At 52.9% G+C, this 13,944-nt stretch overlaps 1 protein-coding gene across 1 annotated transcript; it reads left to right on the forward strand.

Moving 5' to 3' along the window:
• Positions 1–301: 301 nt before the first annotated feature.
• LOC114052496 (acid-sensing ion channel 4-like) lies at positions 302–8,743 on the forward strand (the record flags this gene model as incomplete). Its single annotated transcript, XM_027875146.1, is given in 7 exon segments — positions 302–396; positions 542–751; positions 1,208–1,324; positions 1,363–2,292; positions 2,458–2,633; positions 8,194–8,294; positions 8,646–8,743. Coding segments are annotated over 7 exon segments (1,727 nt in total), but the record flags the coding sequence as incomplete, so codon positions are not given.
• Between the last annotated feature and the right edge of the window lie 5,201 nt (positions 8,744–13,944).

Raw genomic sequence — 13,944 nt, forward strand, 5'->3', positions numbered from 1 at the left:
CCGTGCTTCCTCTCCCTGCTGCTCATTAGCGCTCCGATTAATCAGCCCCCCCTCCCCTTTCCCCCGGGACAAGTGCTCCCTCCCCTCTGAAGGCACATGCTCCCACACACAGCTTTTCCTTACCCCCTCCTAATATCCCTTCCCCAAAGCTCATACGGTTCCTCTCTTGCCACCCCTATCCCTGGAGGGCACATGCTAATGCTCCCAGGCCAGCCCACATGCTTCTCCCATCCACAACTGCTAGCGTGCCTCCCTCACCCCACATCAAGATAGCCCATCCCATCGGGTGTTCCCCTGCTAGGCTTTGGGTCATGGCATATTTCTAAGCTTGACCATCTCACCAACACAAGTATTCCCCCCTCCACCCCCGCCCCACCTCGGCTGTACCTGGCATTGGTGTGATTTTTTTAAACCTTAAGATGCTGTGATAGTTCCCTAGTGCCGCCACAGTTCCGAAGACAGCACCCTCCACACCCCAAAAACGCTTAAAAAGCATTTTCATCTTACCACTTCAATCCCACACCCAACACTCTCTCCACAGAAGTTTCTCCTCACTTCCCCAAGGGAGACCGGCCAAAGACATCTACATCCACATCCACACCCCCTCATCCAGGTAGGACCTCTGCTTCACTCTCTACCTGAGCCTAGGCAGCACTCTCACCAGCCTTGCCATACCATCTGGGGAGGCAAGGGAGTCACAGCTGCTGCCAGTCAGCAGGGAGGACCCCCTCTGCTGCTGCTGCCTGTGAGGGTGTGGGGACTTGGGGAGGGAGGGGAGGGCCGGAGCTGGAAGAGACCTGACTTCTCTTGGGGCAAAGCATTTGTAGCCAGAACCTAAAGGGAGGGAGCCTCAGGGAGGCGTAGAGGAGCTAGTGCGGGATTCCGTACCCTCTTTCCTCCTCTCAAGTTCATGAGCTATTCAAACAAGTGGCTCAGGTGAAGCAGCTTGGGAAGCTGAAAATAGGGCAGCTGGGTCAGATGCAAGGCCAGTGGTAGTCGTGGAAGCAGTAGAGATGTCAGGTAGTCCACAGTGGACCTGGGTGGGGCCTGCGGAGTGGTGCTCATCCGTGAACTAGCGTGGGGGCTGCTCAGGGCCACGGCCTCAGGCCCAGCAGGGAATAAAGAGAGCAGGGCCGAGCTGGGAATCTGTCATGTGATTGGGAGTGGGGGTGGGTAGGACGCACCCTGTGGCCGGGGGCGCAAACAGAGTTTGGGGGTCCTGAGTGAGGTGGGGGGCAGAGCGGACTCCCCAGTACTGGGCTGGGGTCCGCTCCCGCCCCTGGCGCTCCCCTCCTCTGGCCCGGCTCCTGCTGCCCGCCCGCCCGCCGGTGAAACGCTGTTGACATGTCCTGAATTATTAAGCGCGGGGTGGGCTTCGGAGCACATGCTGAGCGGCGCGGGCTGAGCGGCGTGGCGGAGCGAGCGCTCGCAGGGACACACGCAGGGGCTGACAGCTGTGCTGCTGCTGATAAGCGAAGCCACAAGGAGACGATCGAGGAGAGAGACAAGCGGCGGCAGCAGCCAGGGCTGCAGGAGCTGCTGGGAGTGTGAGCAGCTCCCCTCCCTCTTGCCCCCCTCCCCCTCCTCGGCGGGAGTTTGGAGGAGCTACTGCTGTCCCTACCACTTGGGGAGAAGAGCCCGGGCTGCTAGGCGGGGAGGGGACAGCGGGTAGGGACTCTCTGGACGGCCAGGTCCAAGCAGCCAGGGCAGATGCCTATCGAGATAGTGTGCAAAATCAAATTTTCCGAGGAGGATGCAAAACCGAAGGAGAAGGAAGAGGGGGACGAGCAGAGCCTGTTGGGGGCAGCATGCCAGGGGCCGCCCCCTAGGGACCTGGCCACCTTTGCCAGCTCCAGCACCCTGCACGGCTTGGGGCATGCCTGTGGCCGGGGGCCTCGAGGGCTGCGCAGGATCCTGTGGGCACTGGCCCTTCTGGCCTCCCTGGCTGCTTTCCTTTACCAGGCTATGGGCCTGGCCCGTAGCTACCTGGCTCGGCCTCACCTGGTCTCCATGGACCCAGCCGGGGTAGCCCCTGCCCTGGGCTTTCCTGCCGTTACCCTTTGCAACATCAACCGCTTCCGACACTCTGCTCTCAGTGATGCTGACATCTTCCACCTGGCCAACCTGACGGGGCTGCCCCCTAAGGACAGAGATGGACATCGGGCAGCAGGCCTTCGATACCCCGAGCCGGACATGGTGGACATTCTGAACCGCACTGGCCACCAGCTGGCTGACATGCTCAAGAGCTGCAACTTCAGTGGCCACCACTGTTCCGCCAGTAACTTCTCTGTGGTGAGTTCCACCAGCTGGCTTGCCCCTGGCACTAGAAGGGGCAATCTGGGTTGGGGTGGTAGAATGGGGTGGGTGTCCTGGATCAGGATTCCCCATTTACTTTGCCACCAGAGTCCTTGCTTGGTGTCTCCCCTGGGCTTAGAGGTCCCTCTCTCCGCTCTGTAGGCACAGAGCCACAGCTGTGGAAACATCGAGGGACTTACCATGTTCTTGTTGCTGTTGCCACTGCAGCACTGCCATGGTTTGGAGGGGGCCTCCTGGTGCCAGGGGGCTTTTTCAGGGCATGCTTGCACTGAAGGGATGGGGCAGCTCCTGGCTGGAGCACTGTGGGAGGCTTCCAGGTCCTGCCACTCAAGAGAACATTCTCTTTCCAAAAAGTCAGGGTCTGTGTCTTCTCCATTCTCCCCCCCCCCCCCGTTTTTTCCCCTTCCCTGCCTCTTGCCCCCCCCCCCCCCCCCCAAGTATCATAGTCAAAGGTTAGGAGCTCAAGGGATTGGGAGAATGCTACTATGGAAGGGTTTAGGGTGGCATCTTGTAGAGCTGGCATGGGCAGCACCTAGGAGGACCTTGTGGACATTTACACAGTGCCAGTGTCTTCTCTCTTTCTCTTTCACACACTCTCCCTTTCATGTTGTCCCCCATGCTCAGCTCTGGCTTTTTCACTCTTTGCCACTGACAGTTCTTTCCCTCTTATAGTCTCTCTATGGCTCTCACACTCCGGCTCACTCATTCATTCTAAGGTGCACAACTCCCCACCCCACCCCCTCCAAAAAGATCCCTTATTCTGGCCACAGTTTCTTACACGGAGTGGCTCTTACACACACTACTACATTCCTGTGTGCTGGGTTTGATGTGTACCCCACATGGATTACTACTCATCTCCATACTCTGTCAGGGTCTTTAAAAACAGGAACAGGGATGGTCATTCCCTGACTGTCATTCCCTTACAATAACCATGATCTCTCTCAACTCACTCTACACGTCAGGATCTTATACACACACACAGCAGACTGGTGAAGATGTCTCTGTATGTGCACATACACAGACGCAGACACCTCACACTGGGAGTTTTGATCTGTGTTTCTTATGTATGTACACACACCCCGTAGTGTCCTACTGATGATGCATGAAAGCCCTTTGCCCACTTGTTCATGTATGTCTGTCACACATAGAATCAGTGATGCCTTCACCAACATTCACATGGTATCTGATATTTTGGGTGCCAGTGTCTCAAGCCAAGAGTCTGTGTTCAACTCACACCATGCTCTCTGTATTTTTCCCCCTGTTTTTACTACCCAGTGTCCACACACACACACACACACACACACACACACACACACACACAATCACTCTACTGCCACTGAATCAGCCACAAGATGGAAATGCAGATGGTAGTAGAAGTAGGGTTCTCCATGAGGTTCTCCACACAGACCCTGCTTCAACATCAATAGGACACATGCCCCAAATAGACTAATGTATCCTATCATGGTTGCAGTCAAATTTGGACTCCTCCACTGCTATCCAGAGGGGACTATGTGCCATGGGACAATTCTGAATAGGGACACAGATCAGAGATGTCAACCTTCTTGACCATGGGCATAAGCTGAGGCAGCCACAGGGAAGAAAGGACAATGGGGTGGGGGAGGAGGAGAGGTTTGTTAGGCAGAGAGTGGGTATAGAGTGGACAAAGGGGATATCCCTGCTTCGGGTGGGGGATATGAAGAATGAGCTGGAAAGGGGCTGTTCAGGGAAATTGAGGCAGCATGCTAATCCCTGAGCCTTATCTCTCTGCAGAGACTGGGAAAGATCAGAAGGTGGGATATAGAGTTGGGAGGGGGGGAAAAGGGGGGGGTCCCAATTCCCTGCGAGGTCCCCCCCCATTTTTTCCCCCCCCGGGGGAAGGTTCCCTTGGCCCCCCCCCGCCCCCCCCCCCCCCCACAAATCGGGGAGGAGCAGAGACTGGTCCCAGCAGGTGCTGAAGGGGGCCAGAAATCAATGGAATCTTTGTGCCTACTGAGCGGGAGTTTGTATCTCAAGGCCTGAGGGGGATGGGAGGGGGGAAAGGGAGGAAAAGGAAAGGGAGGGGGAACCAAAGAGGGAAGATAGGAGAGGAGATGAAGAAGTCAAGGGGAGAGAGACAACTGGAGTAGAGGAGGAGGGAGAGAAAGAGGTGAGGAGAGAGAGGAGAGGAGTAGAGTGGGAGGGAAAGGAAAGGAAGGGAAAGGCAAAGACAGAAGAGAAGAAGGAAGAAGGGAGGGAGAAAACTGAAGGAATGAGGGAGAACAAGGAGAGATTTTTTTTTGCTGTTCTCTGGGAAAGGAGAAGTGGCTAGAGCATTTGGAAGCAGGGGTATCCCCTATTTAGGGTCAAGGAAGCCCATGTGAGGAATTCCTTTGACTCTTAGGTCTGGTCAGGGTGAAAGTGATGGGGGAGGGTTGTATGGAGGGTGTATTTCTTTTGGGTCCTTTTGATATTGGATCATCTAGTGACATGAAGATCATGGGAGTTTGCAGGAGTGGCTACAAGACTGTAAGGCCTGGATGACAAGTGGCAGACATGTAGGGGAAAGCCCATTCACCTTTGGAGATCCACTGTCTCTTAGCACTGTTTTCCTCCCTCTCCACTCCCCAACCCCATTCTCCTCTCTTTTAGAACTGGAAATCCTGAATCTGAGCCTGATTTTCACATTGGTAGGAAAATTATGGGATCCGTGATGGGGATTGATCAGTGACAATTATAGCCTCTAGAATGGGCATGGGTCCATAATGGGAATGGGGTCTGTGATAGGGATGGATCTGTGAATGATGAAGGGAGGTCTGATATTGATTGGAAACTGTGCAGTGAGATGGGTCAGCCAGTTGGAGAAATGGGTACTAGAAGGGGGTTATTGTCCTGTTTTTTTCTCTTCCCTTCCTTGATCCCTCCTTCCCCCCTCCCCACAATGCTGTGACCTTTCCTCTGGAATCCAAGCTAATAAATGTCACATTTTCCAGCCTATTTTTACTTTGGGTAATGCTCCCTCCCCCAGTCCTCTTCAGCTGCTGCTCTATCTAGCTGCTGCTACCACTTCAATCTCTCACCCCCACACTTTGTTACCTCCCCCACTCCCCCAACTCATTTCCCATCTCCCCACTTACTTTTCCCCTACATCTCCCCTCACACACTTTTACCTGTTCTCACTCTTACCCATAATCGCTGCTACTTACTCTCCCTATGTAGTCTTCTCCAAACACTCTCAAGCAATGAAGGAGGCACCAGATATTTACCAAGCATCCACTACATGCAGGAGCCCCGTGCCAGACACTCTGAGGGACTAAAAAAGAAGACATAGTCCCTGCCCTCAGGGAGCTTACAGCCTACATGAATCCTAAGTGAAATAACAATGAAAGACAACAGATGGTAGAGTATAAGCGATGTCATGAAGCAGTTTATGATTAATCACCAAATGACGTTGACACTCAGTAAGTGCAATGAGTTCAGAGAAGGCAGAGATCTTGTATAGGTTGGGAAGGCCTGGGAAAGGTTCACCGAGGAGGCAGAAGAACCAGCTGGGCCTTGGGGGATGGAAGAGATGGGGATAGGCAGACAGGAAATCTCTTTCTGGGTAGGGGGGAGGCTTGAGAAAATGCTTCCTCCCACTCTGACACTCAGCTCTTTTTACTCTTCCCTTTTACTAACAAGGCATAATTCCAATGGAATCTACCCTCTGTCCATTGCTCCTTCAGTGACTTCTATTGCTTGCCAAATATCAGGATGGGTTTGGTGGAGGGACTGTTGTTTGCGTTGGGGTGAGACTGAAATTTAAGGTATAATAATAATACTAAACATTGATATAGCACTTTCTATGTGCCAGGCACATAAGCTGTGTGCAATTATTATCTCATTTGATCCTGATAACTCTAGGAGATAGGTGCTATTATTATGGTCCCCATTTCACAGGTGAGGAAACCTGAGGCAAACAGGGTTAAGTGACTTGCCCAGGGTCACACAGCTAGTAAGTGTCTGAGGCTGGATTTGAACTCAGATCTTCCTGACTCCAGGCCCAGTGCTCTGTGTACTATGGTGCCACTTACCTGCCCCTGCAATCTATGCCTGGGAAGATGGTTGAATTTGTGCATGCCAGTCCCTTAAAGCACATTCCTAGGACTCAGTCAGGATTCAATAGGTATTTTTAGAATTAATAAATCAAACAATAATGATAACACCACCTTTTCCTCCTATCGTACTTCAAGGTTTGCCAAACATTTTCCTCATCACAGCCCAGTAAGGTGGGTAGGGTACCACATATCATTATACCCATTTCATGGATGAGGAAACTGAAGCAAGAGAGGCCCAGTGACTTGCCAAAGGTCCCATAGTTAAGAAGAGGTGGAGGAGGTATTGAAACCCACGTCTGCTGACTTCAGTACAATATTCTTTCTGTTGCGCCACGCTATCTTTTCAAGGGAAGCTAGGTGGTATAGTGGACGGTGTGCCAGGCCTGGAGTCAGGAAGACCCAAGTTCAAATCCAGCCTCAGACACTCACTAGCTGTGTGACCCTGGGCAAGTCACTTAACCTTGTTTGTCTCCATTTAGTTGTCTGTAAAATTAGCAGTATCTCTGTCAAGAAAACCCCAAATGGGGTCATGAAGAGTCAGACCTTACTGAACAAGTCTTAAAAGATAGATGACTTCCAAATTTTTAAGGAGCCCGGTCCATGGCTGGACCAGCATTCTAATCTCTGAGATCCGTTGACGTTGCCTTCAAGAACATAGGGTCACTTCTGCATCTTACTGAGGCCTTGGAGTAGGACTAAGAGGGCCAACTCACAGCAATGACATACCTCTACCCAGAATTTTACACTTAAAATTTACACCTAAATTATATCATCTAATTCTCATAGCTACTCCATGGCACAAGTATGATGTTCATTTTGTAGATGAGGAAACCCCAGCTGAAGATTGGGTGCCCTGCAGGGTCCATACCTCAACAGAACAGCAATGAGGGATGGAGCTTTAGACCTAATCTGTGTCAGGTTTCCCAGGAGGGTAAAAGTTTCATCAGTGTGGTGATGGACTCTAACATGGGGAAATCTTGTAAACAAGATTTTGAGGGGCTTGGGGGTGGGGTGGACTTCTCTTGGTTTTAGTTTCTATAGCCATAAAATGAGGGGGTTGGATTAGATGGATGTAAGTTCCTTTTAGTTTCTGAATGATCCTTTTCCTTAGGTGGGAAAACTGAGGCAGGGAGCAGAGTGAGTTTCTCAGAAGTGATGAGTTCACAATCAATGTTAGAACCAAATGGACTCTGGAGTGGGGTGGGGGGGGGGGGGGGTCAACAGATCTAACCCATTTTACAGATGAGAAAAATAGAGGCTCAGGAGAAGCAAAGTGTTTTGCCTAAGGTCAGCTGGCAAGTATCCCAGCCAGGATTAGAATCCAGGTCTTAGGACTCCAAGAACTGCCCTCTTAGTATGTTATTGGAGGCTAATCAGACACCAGCTAGGGCAAGAGAAAAAGCTGCCTGCCTCTTTTTTCCTCCCTCCCTGACTAGGCCCCCTTCCTACCTACATTCTTTTACTTTCCTCCTTTGACTGGCATGACTGTTAATCACTCACCTGGTTCTCCTTCCTCTCTGCTAATCAGGCACAATTAGACAAGGCCACTTCCAGCTGGGCAGTGCCCTGTGACTCCCCCTCTTACCATAGGCTCCTTCCCCCACCTTTCAGGTCAGCTCCAGGACAGAGGAGACTGACGCCTGGTTTGGGGCCCTTCTCCCCCAACTTTTAGGTCCCCTAAGATCTCAATTTCTTTCTTTCCTCTGTATGTCATTCCATCGGGCAGCCTTAGACCCTCAACCTCAGGCCAGCATTGAGACAGAATGTCTGACTCTCTGCCCTGTGTTCCCTTTTACTACCCTAGACCTTACCGCCTTTTCCTGGTCCCCCAATATCCCTCTGCCTTCCCCACTGAGGTCTGCTGGATGCCAGACAGGGATGCAGAAGGCTGCTGGGCCCTGCCTGGTCTGTCAACCTGTCCGGCTGCAGCTTTTTTTCCAGGTCCCTGTTTTCTGCTGGATGCTGTCCCCTCCCTCCCCAGCCAGTCCCTCCCCCCTTTCCCTCCAGGGATGCTGCCTTCACTTTCTTGGATCCTTCTCTTTGCTATAACCCCAGCTGCACTCACCCCTCTTTTATGGGGCTCCCTGCCAGGGTGGGATGGGGGTGGCATCTTTTGAAGGGAGTCAAACACCGAGAGTGACCCTATGAGGTCTGGATTCCTTATTGTTGGAGGGGATCAGGGACTGGAGGGAGACCTGCCTCAGAGGGTGGGAGGGGGCCCTGCGGAGCCAGCCCTGACTGGGTCCCACTCTGCAGAGGCCCCCGCCGGCCTCTTCATTAATCAGGAATCAACCGGGAGCCCAGCTCATTATCAGCTCAGCTCCTCTGTGGAGCTGCCGGAAGACGCTGATTAGTGTTTGTAGCAATGCTCCTGGACCCCCGCCCCTGCTCCATGTCACTCCTTGCACTGCTCCCCACCTGCTCCCCCCCCCCGCTACTTCCTGTGCAGAATTAACTACCCAAATTGTCTCCACCCAACCCCCCTCACCCCACCCCACCTCCTCCCACTGCAGTCCCAGGCCTGATTTGTTAGTAACATTATAAGATCTGGGCTCGGGGGCAAAGAGGATCGGGTTGGGGGTTGGAGTGGAGCTGGAAGGCTGGGGCGGGGGGGAAGATTTAGCTTGGAGGAAGGAGCAAGGTTTTGGCAGGGAATACTCAGGTCCCGTCTGTGATTTGGTATCCAGTGACGCAGGGCAGCTAGGCTGCGGCCGCTCGGAATCATATCTACTGGGGGCTGGGGGGGTGGGGTGGCCAGTGGCTTCCAGGAATGAGGGAATGAGGGGGAGCCCAAGGCCCAGGGAGAAAACCTGTGGTTCCAGCTGCTTCCTGAATGACGAGGATGATGGGGCTTCCGTCAGCCAAGTATTCCCCAGTCCATCTCTGAGTCTCTCTGATCTGTCCAGCCTCCTGCCGGGCAATAACCAGGAGGGAAGGAGGGTGGTGGCTTGAGCCGTAGAGGCTGGCCCAACGAGGGGGTGGGGGTGGGGATTGAGTAGGGAAAAGACCTACCTGGCATCTCCCATGATCAAGGCAGGGTCAGTTTGGGGTGCTTACACTCAGCAGGTACAGTCATTCTGGGCTCTTTCGTGGACCCACCATCCTGAGGGAGGGAGGATGAATCTGAGAGAATGGATGATGGATCTGGAAATGAGAGGGGTGGGGAGCATGTGGGTGGGTCTCTGTGTGGGGGTGTGGGGTAGGATGGAATGTAAGGGACCCCGTTAGGATGGAGACAGGTAGATACTTCATGCAGGAAGGGTATGGGTGAGGTTTTTAGGGATGAGTGTGGGCTGCGATCTCTTTTTTTCCCCTCCCCAGTGTTAAGGATTGGGAAACTAGGTCTCCCCAGATGAGTGTGGAAATCCCTCCCCACCTGCCCCGGCCTTTTCATGCCCCACTGTGGCCTGAAGATACACAATTTTGGCTATCCAGGTTGGAGGGGGGGAGCAGCCCCAGCCCCAGGGAGAGAGACAGGCTGCAGTGAGTGAGTTCAGGGAAGAGCCACGGGATGATTAAGAGGAAATGGAGGATTGATTTAGGAGGAAAGATTAAAGCAGCTAAATCCGTGGCGCTTGGCTCAGCGGTGACTAAGCGTGGACAGGATAATAGCTTACAAATGTGTGAAAGGTGTAAATACCAGGCAGGGGGAGGGGAAAGAAAGCGGCTTGGCTGGGTGGGGGAACAGAAGGGACTGGGAGCCATCTTCTGGGGGGGCAGCTTCTGGACCTGTGGCCCTGAGATGGGTCAAAGGGGATAAGACTAGCAATCAGCTTGTGTAAGAGAAGGAGAGACAGTTCTCTGGGCTGGGGAGATAGTGGGAGCCCTGGACAGAGCTGCTTCCCAGTAGGGGGGTTGCCAAGTGATTCCAGCTGTCCGCCACCTTGGCCTCTTGACCTCATGAGCAAATGAAGGGAGCCCTGGTTCGAGAAGCTGGACGAAAATACTTATCCTCCCTCTTGCCTTGTCCTCCTCATCCCCATAGCTCCCTTATGAACTCCAAGATCTCTGTCCTTTCCTCTAGTCCTGGCCTACCTCTTCTCCCCCTTACTCAAACCCCCTCCCCCCACCCCTACACCCTGGTGTCTGCCCTGCCCCCCCCCTTTCCCCTCCGCCCCCTCTCCCCCCCCCCCCCCTTGGCCCCCCCCCCCCCCCCCCCACTGGCCGCTGTGGAAGCCTCTGGCGCTTCTTGATCGGAGGTCACTTTGCTGAGGAGCTGGGAGCCTGGGGAATGCAAATGAGGTAAACCCAGAGAGGAGAGAAGAGAAGGAGAGGAGACAGGAGGGAGGGCGCTGCATGTGTGATGGATGTATGCCAGACCATGTAAGTGTACAGGAGAGAGGGGCACAGTAAGTATGTGTGTAGGGCTGAGCGGGCGTTAGGCATGCTGGCTTGAATGGGAGCAGGACTGAGTGGATGGACCTAGGGGTGTGGGCTTATAGGGGGAGTGGGGCATTCTTAGGTATGGGTGTCATTAGCGGGACTGAAGTTTTGCTGGGCTGTTATGTGGGACTATGTGGATGTGGGTGTTGTATAAGGTTGAATGAATGTAGGGGTGTGGGGTTGTGTAAGTGTAGTTGTGTAGAAAATTATGTGGGTGCTGGGGCACGGAAGTATGTGAGTGTGGTTGTTGAGGCTTGCATGAGTTTAGTTGTATAAGGCTAAGTGGGTTCAGAGGGGTAGGGCTAGGTGCATTCAGGGATGAGTGGTTGTGTGGGTACAGAAGGATCCTGGACTGACTGGGTGCTGAGGGGGTTAGGGTGGTGTGTGTGTTTAAGGCTTAATAAAAATGGGAGTGTGGACAATCTTGGGAGTGAAGATTCCCAAAATGGAATCCTGGCACTCCATCTTGCCCCTGTACTCTTTCCATGCTATTACCTCCAAGAAGCAGAAGGGGACACACCTTTCTCTCTTGAAGGACAAACTATATCCTACCCTAGATGGACCCCAAAGTCTCCCCCATGGTCAGCCTTTCCTCTCACTGACCTCATTTTGCACAGTCTGACATACTGAAGGTGGCTGGTGAACAACCTAAGTAGGGTGAGTGAATTTCAGAAAGGGGATCATTTAGAGGAGAGGTCAATGTGAAGAAAATGGATTTTCTCAGCTTAATAGTAGCTTTGAATTTGCAAGGAACTCTTCACTCCACAAACCCCATCTACTTCCCTACCTCCATCTTGGAGATCACAGGCCAGTCCTTGGGTCCATCCATCTTAATCCTAGGATACCTCATTCCCCTGTCCCCTAATTTCTTGGCTGGCTCTAGTTGGGTTTCACTGGAGTCAGCTTGGATGTAAACTCTATCTGCCCCTCCCCCCCCATCATCATCATTGTCATCTTTTGTCATCTTCACCCTCTGATTTTCCTACTCAGATTTCCAGTTCCCACTTCTCTTTTCTAAAGCTCACTTTGCAGGTAACAATAGTGCTCCTGCTACTACTCATAATTTACATGTGTATGAAAACAAAGACAGTTTCTTCCAAGACAAAATTACCCCCATGGGGGTGGGGGGCCCATTGGGAGGAAGAAGGCAATTCTTTTCCTTAATATTGGGGGATATTGGGGTAAAAACTGAGTGTATGTGGGTATATGGGGCTGTGAATATGGATGGAATCCTTCTCTGCCTGGATGGATGATGAGCATGTTGGAAAAGGAGTTCCTGTCAAGGATTGGTGTCATTTAAACACTAGACCCAGATGTATCTTGGGAAGGGTGTTAAGTCCTCTCACTGTAATTAAACACCTCATCCTTTATTCTGATCAGCCTTATTCTCTTGAGTTCTCCTGTCTGTCCCCAGAGAAGTGGCAAAAATGAATTGGGGATGAGGAGAACTGGGGATCTGGAAAGCTCAAAAAATCTTAGGGACCCCATCTGCCCAGAATCTCAACTCAAAGGTGCCTAAAATCCTCACTCCAACCCAAAGGAAAAGGTGAACATACTGCCACCCCCACCCCACCCCCAAACCTACCATTCCTATTCCTTACAGGTCTGAAGGATTTAGGCCCCAGAGCTGGGGAGAGAGAGTGAGGGTCAGAAGCCAAGAATGGGTGCAGCTGGATCCTTGATGGCGGCACTGGGGCTGGGGGCAACTAGAGAAGTATGAGCTCCTTGGCTGAGGCAGAATGCCCAGAAGGCAGCTGTGATAAAGCCCAGCCAGAAGATTAGCTCTGGGATTAGCCCAGTCTCTGCAGCTCCCTGGCTGCCTCTTATCTCCAGGAGGTTCGGCCCCCTCTCCCTACCAAAGCTCTGAGCCCTGGCCCCACTAATTGCCTGTTAACCCCGTGGGCACTGTGACTGAAGGGAGAGAGAGGAGGCGGGACATTAGGAGAGCGAAAGCTCCACTGAGGGCACAGTGCAGAGGGAGCTTTCCTGGGAAATGGGAGCCCAGTGGATAGATAGAACCCAAGGGACTGATACAGCCGTGCACTGAGTTTAGCTCAGGACAGATCTCTCCAGATCTCAGATTACTATCTCTTGTTGCAGAGTGGGGAGGAGGGAGTTGGGAGGCTGGGAAATGTGCCTGGGCTGTCAAGGGGAAGAAGGGAGGAGTGTCAGATACCGAAGGGCACAGGCTAACGGACAGAATTAGGAAGGTGGACAGGCAGAGGCCAGGGGGTCACACAGACAGACAGACAGCAGAGGACCAGAGGCCAGGGAGACAGACAGAGCAGAGGTTCATAAATCAGAGAGACAGAGAGCAGAGGGTCAGAAATTAGGGTTAGGGAGCAGACAGAGAGCAAGGATATGCAGTGGCAAAGGAGAGACAAGTAGGAGAGAGATGTATGCAGAAGGAAGGAGATGATGGTACATACTGGAAGGCGAGGGAGAGAGAGATGAGAAATCAGAGGAAGTGAGGACAGTGACCAGGGAACTGATGGGGAAGAGAGGATCATTTGACTTGGGCTCCATTTTTCATCCACTGGCACAGGACCTTGTACCAGCACCATCAACTCCTTTGCTTCACCCTCCCCCTCTCTCCATCCCCCCCTCCCCATCCCAACCCTGGGCAGTCTGTGGCAAAGGAGACAAGGGCAGCCACTGAGATCTTGTGGGACGGAGTGGCCGTGCCGTCTCCATGGAAGAGGCAGCTGGGCTGTGCTGCCACCGGAGTTCTGCCACTTAGGAGCTGGTGGCTCCACCCGCTGCCCAAGCCGCCCCGGGGGCTGTTTCCGGGGCAACGATGTGGTCTGCCTGGTAGTCAGTATCTTGTGGGGGGGGGTGGGGGCTGGACGGGCAGCTTGGCCTGTCCAGCTCCTTCCCTGTAGACTCCCCTTCCCTGGCCCCTCTCTATCCACCCCCACTTCTCTTTCAATCCATTTCCTCCAAGATAGAGGGAGGTGGTGCTGGGGGTGGGGTGGGAGGGGAAAACACAGGAATATTTAAGATCATAGGCTCATAGGGTTTAAAGCTGGAAATCATCAGACCCAACTCCAGCATCCTACAGAGGAGAAAATAGGGGGTGGTGGGGGAGCAAAGGTGATATAAACTGGCTCAAGTAGCAGAGCCTGAACTTTCTCTGACCCTTCTGCCTCCAAATCTAGCCTTTTTTTTTTTT

This window comes from Vombatus ursinus, unplaced genomic scaffold (genome assembly GCF_900497805.2).
Source record: "Vombatus ursinus unplaced genomic scaffold, bare-nosed wombat genome assembly UNPS02003660.1, whole genome shotgun sequence".
Taxonomy (NCBI): Eukaryota; Metazoa; Chordata; class Mammalia; order Diprotodontia; family Vombatidae; genus Vombatus; species Vombatus ursinus.